The 24,741-nt window shown below is 40.1% G+C and overlaps 1 protein-coding gene and 1 long non-coding RNA gene across 3 annotated transcripts in view; one reads left to right on the top strand and one right to left on the bottom strand.

Moving 5' to 3' along the window:
* Positions 1-1,067: 1,067 nt before the first annotated feature.
* Positions 1,068-4,586, bottom strand: LOC131512617 (uncharacterized). The gene is made up of 2 exons (XR_009262212.1): positions 3,795-4,586; positions 1,068-1,381 (listed from the first exon to the last, which is right to left on the bottom strand). It is a non-coding gene; the product is annotated as an uncharacterized LOC131512617 (long non-coding RNA).
* The window catches only part of CEP97 (centrosomal protein 97), a 29,550-nt gene continuing 8,415 nt past the window's right edge, over positions 3,607-24,741 (top strand). Inside the window, exons 1-9 of one of the 2 annotated variants that reach the window (XM_058731539.1) lie at positions 3,607-3,732; positions 5,585-5,727; positions 6,384-6,542; positions 7,860-7,961; positions 9,647-9,760; positions 10,319-10,485; positions 18,011-18,175; positions 19,902-20,032; positions 21,588-22,362. In XM_058731539.1, coding sequence (XP_058587522.1) covers positions 3,690-3,732; positions 5,585-5,727; positions 6,384-6,542; positions 7,860-7,961; positions 9,647-9,760; positions 10,319-10,485; positions 18,011-18,175; positions 19,902-20,032; positions 21,588-22,362 — 1,799 coding nt within the window. In that variant the 5' untranslated portion in view covers positions 3,607-3,689. Of the gene's footprint in view, positions 3,733-5,584; positions 5,728-6,383; positions 6,543-7,859; positions 7,962-9,646; positions 9,761-10,318; positions 10,486-18,010; positions 18,176-19,901; positions 20,036-21,587; positions 22,363-24,741 lie in introns of both variants that reach the window. The other variant, XM_058731537.1, reaches the window with a different exon arrangement.

The following is a 24,741-nucleotide window of genomic DNA, read 5'->3' as shown; positions in this document are numbered from 1 at the left end:
GGTTACTTAACTGACTGAGCCGTCCAGGAGCCCCCACTCCTGAAAGTTTATAGCAATAGCAGAACCAGAGTTTTGTCTGGTTTATCTGACCCAGAATCTGGATGAAAGTATTCCTATTATAGAGTCAACTTAGTCATGGATTTTTAAAAGACTGGCTAGATGTTCCTGGGCACAGTCCCACATCCTAAGTGAACCAGCAACCCTTTAAAATCACACCACAGTAACTCTTTTGTGCTTCAGATACAGCTTGTACATCTAATTTATTTAACTAAATTGCCTCATCTTATATATATGTTAAACCTTGCAAGCTCAAATCAAGTAGGAGGATTCTGCTGACCAACACTATGAACCTTTCAACAAAGGAGCATTTTGGGGGGGTGGGGTCAGGCCTAGGCCCTACAACACTTTCCTTTGTATCAGCACAGTGTACCTGATCTCTGCAAGGGCTGATAGCCCTGAGTCATCCCCTGCATCTGTAATGCAGCTGCCCAGTGCTACTGGCATTATCTAAGTAAAACCCCTATTAGCGTGTTAATCCCCTCCTCAAACACTTCCCTCTTGAAATTCAACTTTCAAGAGCCAACATAATCTGGCCTCACATACCTCCCACCATTCATTCCACTAATTTTCATTTGGCGTTTTTGAGTGAGGGATGGACAAAATGAACCTTGTGTTTTAGAAGGTTAAACTGCTCATGTAACAAGGATGAACTGAAGACTAGAATAGTGGCAGGAAGGAGACTGTTGTAATCATGAATGGTAACCTTTAACAGAGCAGTTTCAGGAGAGCATTATATACAAGTTTAGATAACACAAATAGAGAAGAAACTGGAGCAACACTTGTGGGTTGTGCAATATATCTTCACAAAACAAAGAAGGCTTTCTCATTAGGATGAGAACTTATATTTGAAAAAAAAGTAAGTATAATAACTTTGAAGATTTAAAGCTTAAAAACTACAAACTCTTCTCAATAATTTAGGCTGGCTGGGTCTGAGGACCCAGAGGGGGTCCCGTAGGACCAGCCAATGCGATCCTTGGCTTTGTACAAGGTGGAAATCAAACAGCAGCTGGGAGGAAGTGAAAGTAGCATTTATTGAAGATCTAGAGAGGGCAGATACAGACCGAGCATCTAGGAGACTCAGAAAGGAAAAGGGGAATGAGTCTCATCTTTGCTTGGGGTCTGGAGTTTTTACTGAGGATGTTGGTCTGGTGTACGTGTTCTGTCAGGCATCCAGGAACTGGTCAAAACAAGGGCAAGTGCTCAGGTGTCCTTCATGAGTCGTTTATGCCTTGGAGCCAGTGGTCCTGGTGTCAAGGTGTCTGGAGTCAGTGGTCTTAAAAAATGTTCATGATGACCTCGCTCCTTAGATGTTACTTTTGTGCTGGAAGATTCCAAAGAAATCACTAACTCCTTGACATGTACAAGGACATACATTACTGGTACTATAAGCCACGTATAGGGGAGCCATGTAGGTCCTAGCAAGAATATAAGAAGGAAAAGGAGAAAAAAATGCAGGTTTTTTTTCATGGGGTTCCTTTAGTTCCCATATCATTACAAGAATTTTAACACTGTAAAGATTTTGAAAATGTGCTAATTTTTTTTATTAAAAAAAATCTTTATGTGAAGGTTTAGGTGCATACAAGTAAACATTTTCTTCTTTGGTTAGTAGTCATTGGCAGACTCTTATGGTCCTGCTCCCTTATCTGTGACTTATGACATGGAAAGAGGAACTGTCACTATGATATATCTATTCATGGAAAATCTAGAAATCCTGAATGAATATTAACATTCCTTATTATTATTTGTTATTATTTAATAAGTGTTACACACAATAACAAAACCCAAAGAGTGCAAAAAGTTATACACTGATAGGTTCATGTATTTTGTCTGTCCACTTGTCTGGAAGAAAGGCTGCAACACTTTCAGATTATTGAAGTGGTTTGTAAATCAAAAAGAAGGTTAGAACCAAAGTTAAAGAATTTCAATAAGAAAATTCTTCAATAGGGGCTCCTGGTTGCCTCAGTCTGTTAAGTGTCTGAATCTTGATATTGATATCACTGTTCACGAGTTTGAGCCCCGAGGGCAGCTCTGCACTGTCAGTGAGGAGACTGCTTGGGATTCATTCTCTCTCCCTCTTGCTCAACAAAACAAAACAAAACAAAACAAAACAAAACAATAACAACAAAACAAAACAAAAAACAAACAAAACCAAAAAAACTTGCAAGAGGGAACTTTACTCCTCAGGTATCCTCTGGGCTACCAGGATCCCCCTCCCAAGTCATTACCCTGCTAAATTAGAGAAAACTGTAAACACTTTCTCTCTCTCTGCGCCAGAGACTCCCCTCAATTCTCACGAGATATTCCAGGAACAAAAGTAGGAGACAGTATTCAGACTCACTTTGTTCTTACACCTATATAGTAAAATTGCACTTTCTAGGTAAGGCGTCTCTTGGTTAGAAGAGAAAGATTCCTAGTCTTAATTACCTCTTCAGAACTAGGAAATTTGTCTTCAGACTAAATCAGTGGGAAATTGAGTGAAAAAAGGAGTTAAGGCAGGTGTAGTCACAGAGATAGGAGAACCCAGGAAGGAGGGAATGCTCACAGGATCAAGGGCCCGGAAATCTAAAAATGTGAGTTACCAGATTTCCCCAAACACAAATGATCAGAGATTTTCTACAATGCTGTTCCAGCAAGAGGGGAGTTCATAATAAAGGTTGCAAGGGGAATGGAGGCATGTGTACTAGAAATTGAAGTTCCCTTTGTACCTTCTGTACTGCTATTAGGTTAGTTTTTCACTTCTTTTGAGAATAACCTCATTACCACCTACCCTCACCTGCAGCCTGTGCTGTCTTTCATGTACTTCTGAATCGTTTTAGAGTCTACACATCTTTTAAGCCCTAGCTCCGTTTCACTTCCTCCTTCAAGTCTTCTTTGGAGATTGTTGTTTCTGTCTTTCTCCATTTGCTGAGATCTGTGTTTATAGTTGCAATCATGCTAGTTATCAGGAAATAGTTATATCAAAGGTGTAAGCCTCCCGTAGCGTTGGGAAGTGTAATTCTTGAATTTGGAGACTATATTGTAAACTTCTCTTGTATACTCCTTGGAAAAATCCTAGGTTCATACTTATTAAATATACACCCCGGTCTAAATTTCTGTTAAATATTCAAGAACCACTTAAAAATACTTTATAGAACTTTCTATCCCAGAATGCTTTAAATTTTCATATGAAATGTATCCATTTTGACTATCTCAACAAGATCTCCCAAGTCATTCTTATAGCAGAGTTGAAAACTTTCAACTTATTCAGAATTGTCAAAATGGGCAGCCACCTCTGCAGTGAGAGGACTTCTAACACTGAGCGCTCAAATTCGGTCTGCATTAAATAGCGACCTTATAATTATCTCAGTGGGAAAAGTGTCAAATTTCGGAGACACCTAGAAAAGGGAGTGAAACGATCATCTAACAATACAGTTGCTTATTTGTCAGAAAAGGGAGCTGACCCGAGTTCCTGAACACACTGCGGCTCAGACTCCAACCCGGGTTTTACACCATTAGGTGCAGACCAGCCAATTGGGCCGTCTGGTTGCCGTGCATCCTGGGAGCTGTAGTTTCCGGCTGCTGCCTCCTGACTACAGGCTCCACCAAGCAGCTGAAGGACGGTTGCTTGGTATTATTAGCAAGCGGGAAGTATGGCGGTGGCGCGCGTCGACGCGGCTTTGCCTCCTGGAGATGGTAAGGCGATCCTCACCCTTGAGACCTAAGGTTTACTCCACGGAACTAAGTTAAATAGTTACCTGGTGGAGAGAAGAAGCCTGGGTTTAGGTGTGCAGTTCTGTACCAGTTCTTTCGATGCGGGACTGTGGGCGTCGCGGAGCCGCGCTCCTTTCTGGGAGTTGTAGTTCCCGAGTGTTGCCTAGTTCTGCGGATTTGCGGAAAGGGTCGACCTGGGGACTACATCCCCAGGGTCCTTCGCGTGGCCGGGCTCCCTGGCTCCCGCGCTTCTGAAGCTGCTTGGGTGGTAGATTTCGGGCTGCGGTGACCTTTCTTGGATGTTTACTTCGAATTTTGGATGCCCAAGTGAAAACTGCCGGATCTCCCTCTTTAGCTTTGCCTGTCTCCTTTTCCCCTTGCTTCCTATCACGTTTAAGAAACCGTCTTTCAACCACAGCTCCCTGACCGACGTTAAACCCTTTTTTGGAAGTGTCCGATGGCTGTGATAAAATCTAGGGGGACCTAGAGGCCACAGTTCTACACCCCTTGTTCTGCAGACCAGGTTCTGGGATCGGGTTTGGTGGCCACCCAGCGGAGCGCAGGGTGTGGATGCTTCTGTGACCGGGAGTCGCCGGGCATGAGCCGAGCTCCTTTGTTTTGGTTACGGCTCCGAGGCTCCGCTGCAGCCTACTGGGTCGGGGGCTGGTCGAGTCCTCTCTCCAAAGCTTGGATTTGGGGGTCATTATCTGAGGGCCGTAACTTCTCGGAGTATGTGTGTGTGGGGGGGAAGTCGATAGTTCCAAGGGGTCTGTCGACCCCGTGCAAAGACTACATTTTCATTGCACAGCACACAGCTTTCCCCAAATTCTCAGAGAATCCCGTGACAACCCCTCCCCACCCCCCTCCCCCCCGCCAATGCTAGAATCCATTAGACAATGAAAAAACGTTGAAACCTTTCAGGAGAGCAATCTCGCATAATTATTTCCCACAGTAATCTTAATCTGGGTATAAATTTCAAATTGGCAGTTTCTGTGGCCCCACCCCTTTTTGATATCTGCTTCTCTTAAACTGCACCCCCCCCCCCCCCCCCCCGCCAGCCCACCACGGGAACTACAGTGATAGCAGTAAACATTTAAGGAGTACTTTTTATGTGAGCCAGATGATGTTCTGAGGCTTTTTTTTTTTTAATATCTCATTTTCTCTGTAGAACAACATTGTAAGGCAAATATTATTATCATCCCCATGTTATAGAGTGGAAAAGTGAGCCCCAGAGAGATCAATGACCTGCCCAAGATAGCACAATGGTTAACCCAGGGAAATAGGATTTGAAACGTCTGTGAAACTAAATTACTTTATTGGCTTCTGTGTGCCAGGAATGGGGCTAAGTTTTGTTTATATCATTTCTTTTTTTAATCCCCACCTCAATCAAGTGTATTGTTCTCAATTCATAGATAAATTAACTGAATTATGATTTTTAAAATAATCAGGGACTTTAGGATATACTGGTAATTAGATTGCAAGCAGGTTGATCTCTATCAAAAGATTAGTTCCATTAAAAAAAATACAATCATTACTTAGCCACAAAATATGGAATAGTTCATATTTAAATGTGAAGCATTCCAAAGCATTACATCATAGAAACTTGAGTAGAATATCACAGATTTTTAGGTGTAATTTTTGATATTTCTGAGAGAAAGTGAATAATTTCAATCTGTGGTCTTTTAGAACTCGATTGCTTTAGTTTTTAAATCTTGATATTTATTATGCCCTGGTGTTTTTTAACCTTAAATATAGAGATTTTATGAATATAATTCCATCCCTATGCTCAACCATTGTATTTGTGTTTTCTAACAATTTCTCTTCTATTTTCAAGGATCAGTGGTCAACTGGTCAGGACAGGGACTACAGAAATTAAGTCCAAACTTACCCTGTGAAGCTGATATTCATACTTTGATTCTGGATAAAAATCAAATTATTAAATTGGAAAATCTTGAGAAATGTAGACAATTAATACAGGTAGGTATTGCTATCTGGGGAAATAGTTATATACAACCAGTTTATTATTATACAAAACAATAAAATAACCTAACAAAAAGTAACTATACAGGCCTGGAAAGCAGTAAATGTTACCTTAGATTTTTACATGACAGTTTTCCTTGAAGATGAACAAATTTATTTATGTGCTGCATTTAAAATAGACTAGAAAAAGAAGCATTTGTTAAAAAGGGAAATATTTTATGTTGGCAAAGCATTGTGTTGCTAAGATAACTTTTTATGTTATGACGGAGGTAAAGAGTTCGTTCATTCATTCTTTCAATTAATGTTTATTGGTCTCCCCTTATATATCTGGTACTGCTCTAGATTTTGCCAGACATTATAAGGACCTCATTCTTGTGGAGCTTATATTCTCAAGTAATTGCTCTGTTAAAAGTGTTTTCTTTTGAATAGTTGGAGAGGTTCTGATGGCTCAGTTTTATGTATATTCTCCATTGCTTAGGAACAACTTACAACAACAAGCACTGTAGAGTATTTAGACAAAATATGTGAAAAGTTCAAACTGGGTTTGTATATTTGGGAATATTTAGCCATGTAAACAAATCTTTTTAACCATTGTCATGTGAAAATAATATGCATGTTTTACTAAGAATAATGATATCTTTTCCTTTCCACAGTTGTCAGTGGCTAATAATCGGCTGGTGCGAATGATGGGTGTGGCCAAACTGACCCAACTCAGGGTGTTAAATTTGCCTCATAATAGCATTGGCTATGTGGAAGGGCTAAAGGATCTAGTACATTTGGAATGGCTGAATTTGGCAGGAAATAATCTCAAGGTGAATTGTTTCTTTCTTTTTTTTTTTTTAATTTTTTTAATGTTTATTTATTTTTGAGAGAGAGAGACAGAGCCAGAGCATGAGCAGGGGAGGGGCTGAGAGGGAGAGGGAGACACAGACTCCGAAGCAGGCTCCAGGCTCTGAGCTGTCAGCACAGAGCCCTACACAGGGCTTGAATCCACGAACTGCGAGATCATGACCTGAGCCAAAGTCAGGCACCCAACGGACCAAGCTACCCAGGTGCCCTGAATTGTTTCTTTTTTTAATTTACAAAGGTATTCACTATAATAGTGAATACAGAAATAAATAGAATAAAACGTGAAAGTACCTACTCCCACATTCCAGGGATCATTTCAGTTAACATAAACTGAAAAAATAATTTATTTTGAAACACATAACACAGTCCCATAGTGTTTTAAATGTGGACAAAGAATCTATATTATACTTAGAGGAATAGATCAAACAGTAGAATGGAATGTTAGGAGGGAGACTGTATCATGCTGCATTAAGCTTTGAATAAATGTTTAACAATATAGTAGAGAATATACTGTTTTGAAAGTAAAGAGAGGGTGTTGCATGCAAGCGATGAGTCACAGAATCAACCCCTAAAACCAAGAGCACACTGTATACACTGTATGTTAGCCAACTTGACAATAAATTATATTAAAAATAAATAAATGCAAAATAAAAGTCAAGAGATCTGGACTCTAGTCCTGCTTTCACCACTTACTAGCTCTAAAATTTTGGTAAGTTAAAATCCCTGTGTCCTATTTTTTGATATGTTAGATGAGGGACTCAATTAAATGATAGTAATAGCTGACTTATTGATCAGTTAATTAATGCTAGATGCTATTCTAAGCACCTTAACTGTCAACTCATTCAATGTCATGACAGCCTATGAAGTAGGTATAGTCATTATGTCCATTACATAAATGAGAAACTGAGATCCAGAGAGGTAAAGTAACTTGCTTAAGGTCACATAGCCAGGAAGTTACAGAGCCAGGATTTGAATCCATCCAGTTTGGTTCCACTCTTTACTTATAAACGCTATACTATACCAACTGTCATGTGTTATCACTAAGGTTTTTTCAAGCTATAAATATCTGGGATGACATGGTTCTACTTTCAGAGGGATAATGAAGGTGGAAGCTTGTTACATAAGAATTTACCAAATTCTATTATTACTGCCCCCTCTTTCTCTTGCTAAGCTCTCCTCCTCTGCTTATAGTTGGAAGCAGAGGAGGCAGGAGACTCAGCTACAAGGAACTAGGGAAGAATTTCGTTTTTTGATTTTGTGTGATGCTTTTCTTGTGACAGGCCATAGAACAAATCAGTAGCTGCACAGCTCTACAGCACCTTGATTTATCAGACAATAACATACCCCAGATTGGTGATCTATCGAAATTGGTATCACTGAAGGTAAGTCTGTTTGCTGTGTCATTTCTGAAATTTTATACTAATATACCAAAAGGAAGTGATCTGATTGGCCTAAAATCATCCTACTCTGTATGAAGAACAGATTGTAACTTATGATAAAAATTCTATTAGAGTACCAGAAATGAAGTATGAAATACTCTCTTGTTAGTTTCTGTAATTGATTTATTTTAATTAAAACTGATCATTGTAGTTAAGGTTAATTCTTATTTGCCATCCTTTGAACATAATGAAGTCCCCTTTATGTCTAATCAGCCAACACTAGCAGCGTAGCTGTGTAATATATAACATATTGGGCTGACATGTAATCATTCCTGAACTTGAGTCTGTTTTTTGACACTCAGGATGGCTGTTTTTTGAGTAATAGTTATCACTAAGTTATCAAAAGTCACTTCACTTTAATTTAAAAGGTAAACTTGTAATATATAGCACTTTTTATGGAGGGGAATGAATTATGCAATCAAATAAGTAAGTTTGATTGAATTATGCAATCAAATAAGTTGCAATTGAAGCTTCAAAAACATGTAGGCTTTTTCCATATTTTTGCATCGTTGGATATTATTAACATTAGGTGAATTCGTTAAACCTTAGAAGCAGTGTTATTAACTCACCGTTCCCCATGTCTTGAGCATAAATCATTTTTAGCAGCAATTACTGTAAACAGTCTGATGTGTCCATATAAGAGAATTCAAATGAACTAAGGATTTTTTTTTTCCTGGAATGATTATTTTATCAGAACCCTGGGTATTCAAAGCCTTTAGTTATTCATTGTTGCTGACATAATTTGAATCAGCTTTATCTGCAAATAGCATGTTCTACCTTTCTTAAGCTTTTAGCTTTCAAGAGAATACAGTTGTAAATTGTGGGTTGTGGGTTACCTCTCTCTCCAATTTACCAAAGCAAATTGGAAAATTTGCTTTATGTGTGATTTTTTTTAAAGTTTATTTATTTATTTTGAGAGAGAGAGTGCAAGCAGAGGAGGGACAGAGAGAGAGAGGGAGAGAGCAAATCCCAAGCTCTCAGCGCAAAGCTCAACATGGGGCTGGATCTCACAAGCTGTGAGATCATGACCTGAGCCAAGATCAAGAGTCAGACGCTCAATTGACTGAGCCACCCAGGCACCCATATATGTGATTCTTTTAATGTTATCTTTCACTTTTCTCACTCTTTATTTTGATTTTGTATTAAAGGTTTTATTTTTAAGTAATCTTTCTACCCATTGTGGGGTTGAACTCATAACCCATGAGATCAAGAGTTGCATGCTCTACTGACCGATCCACCCAGGTGCCCCTATTTTGATGTTTTAAAAGGAAATGAACAATATGTTGGAAATGGTTCAAGTTTTAATAACTTAAATCTCAAAAAATGCTAGTTACTATACCAAGTGTGTGTTCTTGGACACATCTTTAAACGTTCTTGAGCTCAGAATGTGGACACGAAAAGAGAAAGTTGGATTAAAAGACCACCTAGGACCCTTGCAGTGTTATTAATCTTTGCTTTGTAAGTGATGAAAAGTATAATAAAATAGGTCCCTTTATTTTTCATACTCACCATTTTGGTTATGTCAAAATAGATACATTTGTAATTTTTCATTTGTAATTTCATTCTGTTTTTACTTTCTGTTTTTACAAATTTTTCATTTGTAATTTCATTCTGTTTTTACTTTCAAGACCCTGCTTTTACATGGAAACATCATCACTTCTCTTAGAATGGCACCAGCTTATCTACCCAGAAGTCTTGCTATACTTTCCTTGGCAGAAAATGAAATCCGCGACCTAAATGAGGTAAAATTTGAGGGTATTTTGTGGGATCCAGGAAGCTACAAAGAATAGAAGAGATGCAGGATAAAGTTGTGAGCTCACTTGTGAACTGTGAGCATCTTGGAAGACACTACCATTAAGATGAAACACTGGACTCAAGATGATCGTTATTTTTCTTTCTACTTTTTTTTAATGTCAGTGGGTCACTAACGCTTCATTTCATTTGTAATGCTGCAACTTTTGTTCCATTTGGAAAGGATTTGTGGTAGATGTATATCTACATTAAAGGGGTCAATAAAGGACACTCTACCTTTCTCTGGCTACTATGTTTTCAAGATAGGATTTTCTCTATTAGGAAACATTGCTGATATTTGTAAGCAGTTTTGTGAAGCAAGGACAGATGGTCATATTGATGGAATTTTGGAAGCCTTTGGATAATATAAGAGCGGTACTTGTTGCTTTTCAGAACAAGAGGGAAATTGTTGCATTCTCAAACTGCCAAAGATGTGTAATCAACAATGGAAGCCCTGTGCTTGATAATGAATAGTCTATTTCATTCAACAAAGATATCCTTTGTTTCAGATCTCTTTTTTGGCATCCTTAACTGAATTGGAACAGTTGTCAATCATGAACAATCCTTGCGTGATGGCAACACCGTCCATTCCAGGGTTTGACTATCGGCCATACATCGTCAGCTGGTGCTTAAACCTCAGAGTCCTAGATGGATATGTGATTTCTCAGAAGGAAAGGTGAACATGACCTCTTTAATATCACATTAATCATGGAAGTTACCGTAAAGACCATTTCTAGCTGGCTACAGTTTAATAAACGAAATATTTCTTAAAATGTGCATTTAGAAATTAAGATCATTAATGCAATCATATGGCAAACTATATGCTGGTCGTTTAGGATTTTCTATCCTAAGAAGGGATAAGATATAAATATCAGCCCCAGATGCTGGGGCTAGTGAGTTTAACTTAATGCCCAACTTACAACAATTTGATTGCTAAAAGGTCTTTTGTTGGTTGTTCAGGGGCTTGGAGCATTTTTTTCTTTTTAATGTTTATTTATTTTTGAGAGAGAGAGAGAGACAGAGCACAAGCGGGGCAGGGGCAGAGAGAGAGGGAGACACAGAATCCAAAGTAGGCTCCAGGCTCTGAGCTGTCAGCACAGAGCCTGATGCGGGGCCTGAACTCACAAACCACGAGATCATGACCTGAGCTGAAGCTGGATGTTCAACCGACTGAGCCACCCAGTCACCCCTGGTGCGTTTTCTGTAGAAATCATGTTCTGGATGCTATATAGGGTCTCAGATCAATCCCACAAAAGCTTCTAATCCATCCTATATGTAAGGGTGGTATTAATAATAGGACCCAACTACCATTTATAACAGTGATTCCGTGGGAAAATTCCTGCCAAGTTCCCATTTGGAACTGGTAGTAGGCATGCTGATTGGTCCTCCCCTACTCTTCCCTGTGAAGCAGCAGAAGTGGAACTCCCCTATCTCTCTAATCATGGATGGTTTCTACACTTGGAGCTGGTACCTCTGCATGATGGGGTATTCTGGACGCTGACACGTGGTCAGTGGAATCAGAGCTTTAGGGGAGATAAGAAACTAGGATGTGGACAAGAGGGGGAGAGCAGAGTTAAAGGGCATGAGAATTGAGATGAGTGTATTCTCTTCACAGTGCCTCATTTCACCTCCGCCTCTCACTGCATACCTACATGCACTCATGGACTCAACATGTGTGTTATTTCTTACCATTTCTCTCCATCTGTACTAGAGACTGATAGTAGCTGCTTGAGGGGTATGCCCGTGGGAGGATGAGTGGTAGATTACTGACAGGGCTTTCCTTTTCCTTATTCCTGCTGCTTCATCTAGTTGCTGAATAAGGCATGGGGCAGTGAGGAATGGCAGTCAGGACCTACATAGTGTAGGGGAGGGACATGTGTAGGGTCTAGTTTGCCTACAAAAAAGTGTGGCTTGTCTTTTGCACTGTGTTGCTGTGTACTCAGAAACCTTATTTTGTTTTCAACTATGGGTAGTTCTAAAGCTTGAATATGGGTTTACTCTGATTATCTTCTCTGGCTCTTCCTTTAACAGAAAAAATACTTGTCAGATTTTTCTATGCAAGTATGACTGGCAACATTTTCATGTAGGAGGCAGGAGGGGAGATGGGCAGAGATAAGACTTTGGTGTAAAAAGAGACCTGGGAAAAGGGACAAGAGAAGGCTTCGCATCTTTCCCTCCCACCTATTAGCTATGTGGCCTGGACAAGTTCCTTAGTTCCTGTGAGCCTTTGTTTTCTCATCTGTAAAATGTGGATAATAGCTTTCAAGAATGAGGATCAGGATAATGCATATAGCATAATACTGATCATATAATAGGTGCTTAATAAAGGATAATTGTCAGTATTACTTAAAGATAGAGACTGAAAATTGAGGTGTTTCATAGAAACTAAAGCAAATGCTAAAAAGCAGAAGATATTTGGGGTGCCTGGCTGACTCAGTTGGCAGAGCATGTGACTTATTTGTTTGTTTGTTTGTTTATATTTTTATTTTTGAGAGGGGGAGAGAGAGAGAGAAAACGTGAGCAAGGAGGGACAGAGAGGGGGACAGAGGATCTGAAGCAGGCTCTGCAGTGACAGCAGCGAGCCCAGTGTGGGGCTTGAACTCACAAACTGTGAGATCATGACCTGAGCTGAAGTCAGATGTTTAACCAGCGGAGCCACCCAGGTGTCTAGAACATGTGACTCTTGATCTCAGAGTAATGAGTTCAAGACCCACATTGGACATAAAGCTAACTTAAAAAAAAAAAAAAAAAAAAAAGAGATGAGAAGATGAATTGTTGAATAGATGAATAATAATGCAAAGGCTATGTTTGTACACTATGGAAATAGTTTTAATACAAGTGACTTTAAGATGAATTTGCATTTTTTTTTTTTAACTTTCTCTGATTTCAGAGATTTCAGGAAGTAGAGAAGAAGTAGGCTTTCACTGGGGTGGTCTTTCCGTGGGGTCATCCTACACTAAATAAGTATGGAATGAAGGAAGAGTTGGGAGGATAGCACAACAGCAACAGATTCTCCCCACCCTCCTGCCCCAACATTTAAAAAACCTGCAAGGTATCACATAATTCAGATATAGTTAAAAAATAATATTTAAAAATACCTACATAGTCACCACTGAGAGTAAGAATAGAACATAGTGAGGTGCCTGGGTGGCTCAGTTGGTTAAGCATCTGACTCTTGATTTAGGCTCAGGTCATGGTCTCGAGGTTCATAAACTCGAGCCCCACGTTGGGCTCTGCGCTGAAAGTGCAGAGCTTGCTTGGGATTCTCTCGTTCCTCCTCTCTCTCTGCCCCTCCCCCACTCACACTGTCTTCTGTCTCTCTCAAAATAAATAAATAAACTTAAAAAAAAAAAAACAACCAACAACTCTGGAAGTTTTGTTTAGGAGTGCGGAATTATTATAAGGGAGAGCTGTCATATGAGTAGCCTGAGCAGCGTTCAACACATTTTCCTGGTCAACCTTGGGGATTGCCCTGAAGGACAGGAGGAATTTCCAGTTTTTGTATCTACCCAGCCTGTTGTTTGCGAGGAACATCCAGATTAAAAATTTTCTTCATTATGAAAAGTATCCCAGGTTCTTGGATGACTTCAGGTAGCCACATGTTGAATGTGTGTGTCACTGGAAAGAGTAAGTTGAGCAGTCAGCCACTCCTGTGGTGCTGTGACTGAGTGCTTTCTCAGAGAGAGGCACACCTGTGCAAAGACCAGCACCTTTGTGTAGGAACTCAGTATTTGGAGTTCTTTTGGAATTTGTTTCCATTTGTTTTATTATTTATGCGTCCTAGTCCCAAGCTACACCTCTGTTGTTTAGCTGGAGATCAGAACTTACAGAACAGAATTTTGGAGTAGAGAGAGTACCATAGTGAACACCTAAATACCCACCATACTCCTTCAGCAATTACCAACTTTGCCTATCTTGTTTCATGTATTGCCCACTTTTTTGTTGGACTATTTTATTATTTTTAAAAAATGTTTATTTATTTATTTTGGCAGAGTGAGCAAGCAGGGGAGGGGCAGGGGAGGAGCAGAGGGAGAGGGAGAGAGAGCATCCCAAGCAGGTTCCACAGTGTCAGTGCAGAGCCCAACATGGGAATCGATCCTGCCAACTGTGAGATCATGACCTGAGCTGAAATCAAGAGTCGGACACTTATCTGACTGAGCCACCCAGGTGCCCCTTGTTGGAATATTAAAAAAAAATTTTTTTTGATCTTTGAGAGAGAGAGAGAGAGAGAGAGAGAGAGAGAGCGCGAGCATGAGTGGGGGAGGGGCAGAGAGAGATGGAGACACAGAGTCCAAAGCAGGCTTTAGGCTCTGAGCTGTCAGCACAGAGCCCGATGCGGGGCTCAAACTCACAACTGCGAGATCATGACCTGGGCTAAAGTTGGATACTTAACCAACTAAGCCACCCAGGCACCCCTCCACCCCTTGTGGAATATTTTAATGTTTTTTTGAGACAGAGAGAGACAGAGCATGAGCAGGGGAGGGGCAGAGAGAGAGGGAGACACAGAATCTGAAACAGGCTCCAGGCTCTGAGCTGTCAGCACAGAGCCCGACACGGGGCTCGAACTCATGGACCGTGAGATCATGACCTGAGCTGAAGTCGGACGCTTAACTGACTGAGCCACCCAGGCGCCCCCCCCTTGTGGAATATTTTAAAAGCAAATATTAAATATCATTTCATCTAATACTCCTTTTTTTCTTTAATGAGAAACAGCAGATTGTTTTAAGTTCTCTCTCTTAATAGTTGTTACTTCTATTATGTAAATTATTCCTTCAGTTTCAAGAGAAGAATCATACTGCAATGATTTGAAATTAATAGGTTAAGCTGAATGATTTTTAATTTTGTTTTTCTTTGAATTGGCAATGCTGTTTTAATTGGCAAGGAGATTATTTTACCTAGGAGAATGTTGTATGGATTAATAAACTTGTGTAATGATACTGATGAATGTGAAGCAAAGGCAGAGAAACAGATGTTACAGTAGTTGATGTTCCACAGTTTGTGGGTTTTCTCACACACTTAAAACTGGAATATTCACACTGAAGCCTTGTTTCTCTCTCCTCTTACTTTCACTTCTCTCTTTCCCAGCTACAAAACATCTATGACTTAGACCTGTTGCTTGCTGGCTAACATTAAATTTGGTGATTGTTTTCTACTATGGATCTTTTTTGGGGACAGCTTTCCAGCTTCTCTCCTGCTTGCCAGGAGAACTTAGGGAAATTTAGAGCAGATTTCAAGAACATTTTGAATGATCAGTATTTAGTGCACAGGAATGAATCCATGGAAGAAATACTTTGAATTATTTTTATTAGGTAAAATAAAATTTTTATCTTTAGACTAAGGTTGGGATTTCATAACTTCAGTTCATCAGCTTGCCATACCTCATATCTCATTGTTCGAAAACAGTTTTTCTTTTCTTATGAAACTGGCAAATCACAGGAAACTAATGTTGTTTTATTTGCACCATGACTCTCTTGCATGATTTAACCAGTTATCAAAGAACCAGTTTCTTTTCTGTCTATAGTAGAATGTGGGTGTCTCGACAGTTTTGGACTGTACAGTTTGTATGATGTGGATACCTTAATATCAAGGTCCAAATAAATGGTTGTGGATTGAAAGTGATTTTCAAACTCTTTGTAATGCTAAGTTAATGCTATAAAAATAGAGAAAGTATACTAAAATGATCCAGCCTCAACTTCAAGTTGAGGGGTAGATTTAAGAATAGTAAAATTGAGGGTTGCCTGGGTGGCTCAGTAGGTTAAGTGTCAGACTCTTGGTTTCGGCCCAGGTCATGATCTAATGGTTTATGAGTTCGAACCCCACATCGGGCTCTGTGCTGGCAGCATGGAGCCTGTTTGGGATTCTCTCTCCCTCTCTCTTCTCTGCTCCCCCCACTTGCACTGTCTCTGTCTATCTCAAATAAACAAACTTAGGGGGAAAAAAAAAAAGAATGGTAAAATTGAGGCAATGGCATGTTAATGAAAAAACCCATCAAAACATATATGCAAAAGTAAAGAGTAGTATAATGACCTCCCATGAATTCATCATCCAACTTCAACAGTTTACAACTCGTGGCCAACCTTGTCATCTGTACCTTCACCTACTCCCTGTTCTCCTCTTATTTTCAAGCATATCTCAAAGTACATATAATTTCATCTGTGACTATTTCAGTATATATCTCTAAAAGATAGGGCTCTTAATGAAATAACTATAATACTACTATCATCTCAAAAAATGTAATAATTCCTTAATAACATCAGATATTAGTTCAGTGCTTACATTTCTAATAGTCCTCATAAAGGCAGTTTTTAAATTTTTGGTTTTTTTTTTTTTTGGAAACAGGATCCAAATAAGGCCCTACATTGTGATTTGTCTCTATAGCTTTTAAATTTCTTTCTTGCTTTTTTAGTGACTTAAAACATGAATTTATTATTGTTGCGTGCTCCATGGGCTGGCCATGCTGATTGGGTGGTTCTCACGCAATTGTGAAATCACACATGAGGCTGGAGTCACCTGAGGGCTCAACTTGCCAGATGCTCAAGATGATGCTTTTATTATTTATTTATTTATTTATTTATTTATTTATTTATTTTAAAATTTATTTTAGTATTTATTTATTTCTGAGACAGACACAGCATGAGTGGGGGAGGGGCAGAGAGAGGGAGGGAGACACAGAATCCGAAGCAGGCTCCAGGCTCTGAGCTGTCAGCACAGAGCCCTATGCAGGGCTCGAACTCACAAGCCGTGAGATCATGACCTGAGCCGAAGTCAGTTGCTCAACCGACTGAGCCACCCAGGCACCCTTCAAGATGATGCTTTTAAATCTCTTTTAACTATAGGTTTCTATTCTTTTATTTATTTATTTATTTTTGCTTTCTTTTGTCCTTTTTATGGTTGTTGTTGATAAAACCAGATGATGTGTCCTGTGGAGTTTCCCACTGTGCTTATTTCACTGGTTATATCCCTTTGTCCTTTGATGTGTTCCTTTCTCCTGTGTTTCCTGTAACTTGGTAGGAACATGCATAGGTTTCATCAGATTCAGGCTTTTTTGTGGGAAGACTACTTTTTGGGTTCTAGCAAGGGACACACACACACACACACACACACACACACACACACACACACAGTGTTTGGTTGCCCTTCATGTTATTGTTATTAGTAGCTAGCTATTAATGCCTAAACCCTTAATTCATTCACTGAGAGCTTCAAAATGGTGAGGTTTTAATCCATTCATTTTATTAGCTGGAATACTTCTATAAAGTAACTATTTGGTCACTCATGGTGTAGCTTGTATAGGAAAGATAGAATTAATAATATTTAATTCTTATCCTTTACTTACCAATTGTTAAAAATAATGAGTTGGTGGGGCACTAGCATCTTCCAGCTGTGACCAATCAGCTTTAAAGAAATTTTTTGTTTATATAAATGACTTTTTAAAAAAGCTTATTTATTTATTTTGAGAAAGAGAGAGAGGGGGACAGAGGATCTGAAGTAGGATCTGAAGTCTGCACGGACAGCAGACAGTCCCATGTGGGGCTTGATCTCACTGTGAGTTCATGACCTGAGCCAAAATCCAGAATCGCACTGAGCTACCCAGGCACCCCTTTTTAAAATTTTTTTATTTTAGAGAGAGAGCAAGCACATGAGTTGGGGAGAGGGGCCAAGGGGGAGAGAGAGAGAGAGAGAGAGAGAGAATTCTAAACAGGCCTGGCACAGCATGGAGCTGGACAAAGGGCTCAATCTCACAACTCTGGGGTCATGAGCTGAGTGGAAATCAAGAGCTGGATGCTCAAATGACTGAGCCACCCAGGCCCCACCCCCACCCCCATTAGCTTTTTTTTTTTTTTTTTTTTTTTTTTTAGCTATCAGTATGAACTAATGGATTTAAATGTAATTGATATATTTAGGTACTTTAGTTTGACAGCAAATAGAGGAAATACTCATTGCTTCTTTGAAAATAAAGATTTTTGGAACCATAAGTACAACTTTGTGGAAGTGCCCCTAAGCAAGTAAAAAGGTTTAAAACATTGTGATAGTAAAGGGAGTGAATCAGAAGGAAAGATTTTTTAAAAGAACTTATGTGGATTTTATTTATGAAAACCATCCAATGATGCTATAAATTAAGAAGGAAGATGATTGTTGCTTCAAAATGTATCTTGTCTACTCTGGTGTCCTCTCCTCTTTTGTATATCCCCTGATTCCAGTTTGAAAGCTGAATGGCTCTATAGTCAAGGCAAAGGGAGAGCCTATCGGCCAGGCCAGCACATCCAGCTTGTCCAGTATCTGGCTACAGTCTGTCCTCTCACTTCTACGCTGGGTCTTCAAACTGCCGAGGATGCCAAACTAGAGAAGATTCTGAGCAAACAGAGGTAAGCCCCTTTATTTGTAGCAGCTGGTGAATTCACACGTGAAAATACCTCTGAGTCTTCCTGCATGGTTAGTAGGACAGAGGCAAGTACTGTGACCCACATTTCTGGGTAGTTGGGCCGCTCGTCACTGCAGCAGTCCTGCTGGGGAACTAAACCATGTGGTGCAGTCCAGCTTGCATTGTTAGTCATTTCCTGAGTGGGGAGAGCCAAGCACTATGGAAGAAGGGGACTTAAAATTTTTTTTTTTTTTATGTTTTATTTTTTATATTTGAGAGAGAGAGAGAGAAGGAGAGAGAGAGAGAGAGAGAGAGCGAGCATGAGCAGGGAAGGGGGCAGAGAGATGGAGACAGACTCTGAAACAGGCTCCAGGCTCTGAGCTGTCAGCACAGGGCCCCATGCGGCGATCCAACTCATGAGCAGTGAGATTGTGACCTGAGCTGAAGGTCGGATGCCCAACTGACTGAGCCACCCAGGCACCCTGGGAGAAGGGGATTTTTAAAAAATACATATTTATTCTTTTAGTGTAGGTGTTTCATATGGGTTTTTGTTATTTTTAAAGTTTACTTATTTTGAGAGAGAGAGAGGGAGAGAGAGTGCATGTGAGTAGGTGCAGGGTAGAGAGAGAGAGGGAGAGGATCCCAAGCCAGCTCTGTTGTCAGCATGGAGCCCAAGGTGGGGCTCGATCTTGTGAACTGTGAGATCATGACCTGAGCTAAAACCAAGAGTCTAACGCTTAATGGATTGAGCCACCCAGGTTCCCCTCATCTGGGTGTTTAAGTACTAATATTAAGACGTGAAGCCAAGGGGCACCTGGGTGGCTCAGTTGGCTAAGAGTCCCACTTGGGCTCAGGTCATGATCTGACGGTTTTTGACTTCGAGCCCCGCATCGGGCTCTGTTGTCAATGCAGAGCCCTCTTCAGCTCCTCTGTGTCTCTCTCTTTCTGCCCCTCCCCTGCTCTCTCAAAAATAAATGTTAAAAAAAAAGTGAAGCTAGAACCAAAGTTATTATTTTTTTTAATCACAGTCCTGCCCTCACGTGTTTGTGCATGTTTGTTCCTATGAGAGTGTCTATATGATTGTGAGTTAAAAATAAGTTTCTTGGGGCACCTGGGTGGCTCAGTTGGTTAAACGTCCAATTTTGGCTAAGATCATGATCTCGAGGTCTGGTCCGTGAGTTCGAGCCCTGCCCCAGGCCTGGAGCCTGCTTCGGATTTTGTGTCTTCCTCTCTGTCTGCTCCTTCCCTGCTCACGCTCTGTCTCTCTCTGTCTCTCAAAATGAATCAACGTTAAAAAAAAATTAAAAATAAGTTTCTTAACCTTTTCTATCCAGTGATTTCAAATGAGACTTTTTAAAAAAATTATTTAAATCTTTATTTTTGAGAGAGCGAGAGAGAGAGAGAAAGACACACAGTGTGAACAGGTGAGGAACAAAGAGAGAGGGAGACACAGAATCCAAAGCAGGCTCCAGGCTCTGAGCTGTCAGCACAGCCCGACGTGGGTCTCAAACCCATAAACTGCAAGTTCATGACCTGAGCCGAAGTCAGACACTTAACTGCCTGAGCCACCCAGGCGCCCCTCAAATGAGACTTTTTGATTTGGTAGTAATTAAAGATATCTACTTCAAAAACTTGTACATTTCTACGTTTTTGACAGTATTATGTAAGAAGCAAAAAAGCTTTGTTTTTGTGGTTTGTATTAAATCACATCAGATGTTATTGATTTTCAGGTTTCACCAGAGGCAGTTGATGAACCAAAGCCAAAGTGAAGAGCTGGCTCCTCTTGCTCCTGTTGAAACAAGAACACCCCTTGTACCTGAGCATTCAAGCCCTGTTCAAGATGGCCAGAGAGTCCAGGAAGGCGGTACGAAATTAACTGCTCTCTGATCCTTTTTCTTCAAGTTGTTAGATCTGTTGCGTACCATAAAACAAAAAAGTATACATTCTCCTAATTTTTTGTTTGTTAAGTGAACATTTAGGTCTTATATTTTATATATGTATCTATACAGGCATACATGTAAAACTACTGTATTGTAAGGTGTTAATTTTTGTTTATTATTGTTTTTGTCATTGGTATTATGTTTTTAGTATTATTTTTTATTACATTTAAAATTTTAATTTCAGTATAGTTAACATACAGTGTTATATTAGTTTCAGGTGTACAATATAGTGATTCAGCAATTCTGTACATTACTCAGTGCTCATCATGATAAACATATTCTTAATCCCCATTACCTATTTCACCCATCCCCCCACCCCCTGCCCCCACACCTCCCCTCTGGTAGCCATCAGTTTGTTCTCAATAGTTAAGAGTTTGTTTCTCGGTTTGTCTGTCTCTCTTTTCTTCCTTTGCTCATTTGTTTTGTTTCTAAAATTCCACATATGAGTGAAATCATATGATATTTGTCTTTCTCTGACTTAATTCACTTAGCATAATACTCTCTAGATCCATCCATGTTATTGCAAATAGCAAGATTTCATTCCTTATGATGGCTGAATGTTATTTCATTGTGTGTGTGTGTGTGTGTGTGTGTGTGTGTGTGTGTGTGTGTCACATCTTCTTTATTCAATGCACACTTGAGCTGCTTCCGTAATAGCACTACTGTAAATAATGCTGCAGTAAACATAGGGGTACATGTATCCCTTTGAATTAGTGTTTTTACATTTTTGGAGTAAATACCAAGTAGTGAGATTTCTAGATCATAGGGTAGTTCTATTTTTAACTTTTTGAAGAACTTCCATAGTGTTTTCCATAGTGGCTACAGTTTGCATTCCCACCCACAGTGTACAAGGGTTCTTTTTTCTATACATCCTTGCCATCGCTTGTTTTTTTGTATTTTTGATTTTAGCCATTTTAGCAATTCTGAGAGGTGTGAAGTGATATCTCATTGTAGTTTTGATTTGCATTTCCCTGATGATGAGTGATATTGAGCATCTTTTCATGTGTCTGGCCATCTGGATGTCTCTTGGAGAAATGTCTGCTCATGTCTTCTGACCATTTTTAATTGGATTATTTGTTTTTTAGATGTTGAGTTGTATCAGTTCTTTATATATTTTGGATAGTAACCCTCTATTGGATATGTCACTTGCAAGTATCTTTTTTCATTCAGTAGGTTGCCTTTTTGTTTTGTTGATTGTTTCTTTCACTGTGCTTCAATTTTAATTCTTAAAAAACGTTCAGAGAAAAAACATTCAGAGTTGCCACCTTTTGTATTGACTGATACTTTGATTTTTCCCATTATTATTGCAAGAATTCATTTTCTTAAGTCGTTGATGTTTTAGGCATATTGGAGGAAATCACTGAAGGCATTTTATTTACTATATTTTAGGGGTTAGATTTCATTACAAAGATAAAACTAAAAAAGTACCTCTTTAAATATTTAGTGGTTTCAATGATATTTTGTTGATTCTTCTAGAACCCGTCATCCAAGTCAATTCTTGGGTTGGGACTAACAGTAATGATGATCAATTACATGCTGTTAAGAATAACTTTCCAGCCTCTGTACACGCTACAAGATACTCCCGAAATGACCTGCACTTGGAAGACATACAGACAGATGAGGACAAGTTAAACTGTAGTCTTCTCTCTTCAGAGTCTACTTTTATGCCAGTTCCATCAGGACTCTCTCCAGTATCACCTACAGTTGAGCTGAGGCTGCAAGGCATTAACTTGGGCCTAGAAGATGATGGTGTTGCAGATGAGTCTTTGAAAGGGCTGGAAAACCAAGACTTCAGTAAGGAAGAAGAAAAGGCTTTTTGGACTGCAAGTGAGAATTCTGCTCAAACTACGGAAAGTGCTGTTAGTACAGAGGTAAATGAGGAAGGTGGGCTGTTACCTTGTATGGAGCCAACAGTAACCAATGCTGTCTTGAAGGATGACACCCATAGTCTTATATCTTTTCCTGAGTCGGTTGGACACAATGTCTTCCATACGCTGCCAGACAGTGAAGAAACCGTATCTCAATCAGCTTCAGAGAAACTTCCCTGCGGAGTTTTAACCCAGAGACCTGTTGCTTTGGGACAAGATAAAGTTGCCCTTCAGAAATTGAATGAAGCAGCCACCAAACTTCAGGCCTCTTGGCGAGGCTTTTATACCAGGAACTATAACCCCCAAGCTAAAGATGTGCGTCATGAAATCCGGCTGCGTAGAATGCAGGAGCACATTGTTTGCTTAACTGAAGAAATAAGGAGGTGGGCCAAAAGTCCTTGTTTAGGTGCTGTTTTGTTGGTTTGGGAGTGTCAGAGTCTTAGAGTTGATTCAGAACATTGAACCATCGCTGCTGTGGTCAGGATACTTCATACCGTGTTGACACTCTTCCTGATCTAGAACATATGGAAAGCATTTTGAAGACAGAACCTGCCAAATGCATCTGTCTCCATCTCTAGCTCAGCACTTGGTTCATTGATGCAGCATAGCAGTAAATGTTGAGTGATTACTTGTCTTAAAGATGTTTTTAAACTTTAGAAAGGTACAGAAAATGTAAAGGAACTGAATAAATATAGAAATAAGAAGATGAGAAAGTATACATAGAACCCAGTAAGTGAAGAGAGAATTAAAGAGTGAGGATTTAGAAGGGACTAAAATTCTGGGGCAATGGTAGGAATTATTCCTCACTTCTGGGGCTCACATGTTTTACTGACTGCCACCCAAGAGAATTAGGACTTCATAAATTTATTTTGAGTATTAGTATTGCCACTAGCAATATTTATTGATATTATCAGTTGGAAGAGGAGGAGGCAGTGAAAGACATTGAGAAGGGACACCCAGTGTGGTAGAAAAATAGGGAGAATGTGTGTCTCAGCTTTAAAAAAAAATTTTTTTTTTTTAATATTTATTCATTTTTGAGAGACAGAGAGCATGAGTGGGGAAGGAGCAGAGAGAGAGGGAGACACAGAATCCGAAGCAGGCTTCAGGCTCTGAGCTGTCAGCACAGAGCCCGATCTGGGGCTTGAACTCATGGACTGAGAGATCATGACCTGAGCTGAAGTCAGATGCCCAACCACCTGAGCCACCCAGGCACCCCGTGTGTCTCAGCTTTGATAGGGAAGTGTTTTAGGAGAGAGGAAAGGTGCCGTAGGGAGGACAGAGAATTTAGAAGCTGGAAGTTATTGGCGACTATACGGGGGGACCTTAGGGCTGTTCTCGAGTTTCATGATTTGCTAAACAGACTCACAGAACTCAGGAAAGCTATTCTATTCATGACTCTGGTGTATTACAGTGAGAGGGTACTGATTAAAGTCAGCAAAGAAAAAAGGTGTATAGGGCAGAGTCCCGGAGAGACCAGGCACAGGCTTCTAGTTGTCTTCTTCCAGTGGAGTAGTACAGATAGGGCTTGAATCTCATGGCAATGATGTGTGACAACACATATGAAGTATTGCCAACCAGGAAGCTCACTGAAGCCCTGATATGCAGGGTTTTTATTGGGCATCAGTCACATAGCATTGAGTGCCTGTGTGGCTAACCTTACTTAGACCTTAGCCCCTTACATAAGGGCAGACTGCTACAGTACAGTGTCTGTATCAGGGCCACAGGTGAACAAAACAGGTATTCACCTAAAAGCACATTGTTAGCATAAACTATCTGGTTTGGCCCCAAGGCCCACATATACAAAGATATTCTTATCAACAGGATATTTCGAAGGCTTGGATATTTTTTTCCAGACCCAGTCAAGGCCGGTCTTATCTTTGGAATGTGTAGGGTTTGAAGATCCCAAGCTAGCTGAATTAACCCTTTCCTGCCCAGTGAATTTCCTAAGAGGAGCTTCAGTGACAAAGTGGAATCAGACAGTTTGGAATGGGTTGAATAGTGAATGAGAGGTGAAGAATGAGTGTAGCCAGTTCTTTTGGAGTATGTTGCTTGAGGAAAAGAACAGAGGAGTTGTTGCTGGAGGAGAATCTGAAATTAAAGAAATTTCTATTATTTTATTTATTTAAAACAATATTTTAATGTTTATTTTTGAGAGAGAGAGAGAGAGACAGAGTGCGAGCAGGGGAGGGGCAGAGAGAGAGGGAGACACAGAATCTGAAGCAGGCTCCAGACTCTGAGCTGTCAGCACAGAGCCCAACGCGGGTCTTGAACCCGTGAACCACAAAGTCATGACCTGAGCCGAAGTTGGACACTTAACCGACTGAGCCATCCAGGTGCCCATATTTGTTTATTTTTAAAAAGATTATTTTGAGAGAGAGAGAGTGCATGTACAAGCCGGGGGTGGGGGGGAGGGGGCAGAGAAAGAGGGAGAAAGAGAATCCCAAGCATGTCCGCACTGTTAGTGTGAGCCTGATACAGGGCTTGAACTCACGAACTGTGAGATCATGACCTGAACTGAAATCAAGAGTCAGACGCTTAACCAACTGAGCCACCCAGGCACGCCAGGAAAATTCTTCTTTAAAGAACCTAAAGCCCCTGGGTGGCTCAGTTGATTGAGCTTCTGACTCTTGATTTCGGCTCAGGTTATGATCCCATGATTGTGCGATTAAGTCCCACATTAGGCTCTGCACTGTGCGTGGAGTCTGCTTAAGACCCTCTCTCTTTCTCTCTCTCTCTTTCTCTCTTCCTCTGCCCCTTTCCCC

Source organism: Neofelis nebulosa, chromosome 5, assembly GCF_028018385.1.
Source record: "Neofelis nebulosa isolate mNeoNeb1 chromosome 5, mNeoNeb1.pri, whole genome shotgun sequence".
Lineage (NCBI taxonomy): Eukaryota > Metazoa > Chordata > Mammalia > Carnivora > Felidae > Neofelis > Neofelis nebulosa.
This window is presented reverse-complemented; position numbering and strand designations above follow the sequence as displayed.